Genomic DNA, 2100 nt, shown 5'->3' with positions numbered 1-2100 from the left:
AGAGCATCGTCAGCGCACATACCTCAACTAAGTAAGGCAGACTCTTCAGAAGCTCAGTCAGGGTCATGAACCCGTATTCACAGGGATTGAGAGGACCGCTGTGGGTGGTCTCATAATGCCGCTTGAGCTCATCAACAGAGATGGACGTGGTTCCTTCCCAAGACATCAACAGCACCAGCAGCTGGGCAGTGAGAGCGCGCAGAGACTTTCGGTTGATTAGCTGAATCTGTTTGCCAGATTCCATATCAGCAACCTGGGGAGAGAAGGATGCGAGTGTTTTAGGACTCAATTAAACCAGCCGGGGCCACCGCCAACTCAGCGATTTCCGTTTTGTTTATGGAAGCCAGTAACGAGAGAATCTCCAATTTCTTTCTCTTAAATATGACTAAAGTGAGCGGGCTTGTTTTTAGTTTCTTTGACACACTTGGACACTAGTATTTCAGATGAGATGGGAGCGAAAATGTTCATTTCTTCTCAGCCTAAACACCAGAAACGTCCACCCACATTTCCTTCTCTCTTAAAATAGTAATGGTGGAAGAAACAGCTATCAGTCTCTATTTCTTCACACTTTCCTTCCTCGCTCCACTGTGGAAAACGGACAGACGGGCAGCAGATGGCTATAAGCTCACACGTGATTCAGGAGTTCCGGGTTGCCAGGTTGAAGCTGCAGGTGGACTCTCTCCTCACTATAGCTCTGTCATCCAGCTCAGCCACGTCCAAGGGTGATAGTGTGGAAGGCCCATTCAGACTACAAGGCAATCCGCATTTCTCAAGCGCACCAATCAGCCAGATGCTCCGTTTTGAATCTCTGACAACGTACACTCCTCAATGACCTTGGGAAGCGAGTATGCACCCAGAGGGAAATCTTCCCCAAAAGACAGAGAGGATCATTTGGGGACCAAACAGCATGTAAGGCAACAAAAGCCTCTGATGGCCATGCCAACAGAGCAATCACATAGGCCCTGGGGCAGAGAGAACAGAGTTGGGACATAAGCCTCATGTGAAGCAGAGTTTCAGTGTCTGCAACATCACTACAGCATGCTGTACGAGCCCCAACAACACAGAGACAATACCACTCAAACATTATGAGTACAATGGTGGTACTCAGCCTGTCTGTGTTTCTTCTACCACCAAAGGTCTCAGAGGCCACAGTGAGAGCTAGGCTATCACTAGCTGGACTGTTTGGGGCTTTGGACTCTTACAGGAGGAGAGAGGGGTGACTACTTCAGTGTCTTGACTTGGTTCAGTTGAGCACAGACTGATGGGGAGGTTGTGTAGATAGATCCCACTCCATCTGCTCTCCTTTTCCTCCCTCCACCTCCTCTCACAGACTTATCATGGTTGTGGATTTGTGAAGATGAGGACTGCAGATTTCTTCTCAGGGGGGATGGGGGGGGGGCGGAGAGCCCTCTATCAATCAACAAATACAAGCCCAGGGGAGTGAGTCACCTTCTGAGGCGCCCGGACCATCACTACTCTCCAGTTTTTTAAGGAGAGAAAAACACAATCCTCTTTTTTCGGTATTACTTAGCTACACCTCGATTCTTAACCCTGGCTGCACATTGAGGAAATGTCTAAAAACGACTGCCACTCCAGAGCACATTCACACTAATTACATTGGGACCTTGAAGGCAGTGTTGAAGTCTGGGCATCGACATTTTCCAGAAGCTCCTGGGAGACTGGTGAGTAGCCGGGCTGCAGCGGGAGGTCGCTCATCTTGGCTGCTCACACTGCACTCCCCAGTCCTTTTCCTTGCTCATCAAAGCCACGGACCAACTGTTTCCACTCAGCTAAAGTCAAAGGGCAGGTCAGTACAGATGGGCCAGTCCTATTTCCCCTCTTAGCCGCATGCACTGCGACCACTTTCCCTCCTTGGCTTCTGGGACATAGCATTCTTTTAGTATCCTTCCTGCTGTCTGGCAGCACCTTCTGTCTCCTGAGAAGGGTCTTCTCCAGACCTGATGGGGGTGAGGAATGGAGAGTGGTGGGGGCAGGGTGCCACCACAATTTGCTTTCCATCTCTTCCTCTTGCAGTAACATTTCCTGGTCTTGTGCAGGAGGTCCGGCGGAGGTCTGAAACTTATCCAGCTGCTCTGGGAG

At 50.0% G+C, this 2100-nt stretch overlaps 1 protein-coding gene across 1 annotated transcript in view; it reads right to left on the bottom strand.

Annotated features, from left to right (window-relative positions):
* Window positions 1–2100, bottom strand: part of MARF1 (meiosis regulator and mRNA stability factor 1) — a 47203-nt gene that overhangs the window by 8269 nt on the left and 36834 nt on the right. The window contains exon 20 of the mRNA XM_045286012.1: window positions 23–284. Coding sequence (XP_045141947.1) covers window positions 23–284 — 262 coding nt within the window. The remainder of the gene's footprint in view (window positions 1–22; window positions 285–2100) is intronic.

This window comes from Echinops telfairi, unplaced genomic scaffold (assembly GCF_000313985.2).
Source record: "Echinops telfairi isolate 266 unplaced genomic scaffold, ASM31398v2 ScPeMD7_5;HRSCAF=22, whole genome shotgun sequence".
NCBI classification, from domain to species: domain Eukaryota; kingdom Metazoa; phylum Chordata; class Mammalia; order Afrosoricida; family Tenrecidae; genus Echinops; species Echinops telfairi.
This window is presented reverse-complemented; position numbering and strand designations above follow the sequence as displayed.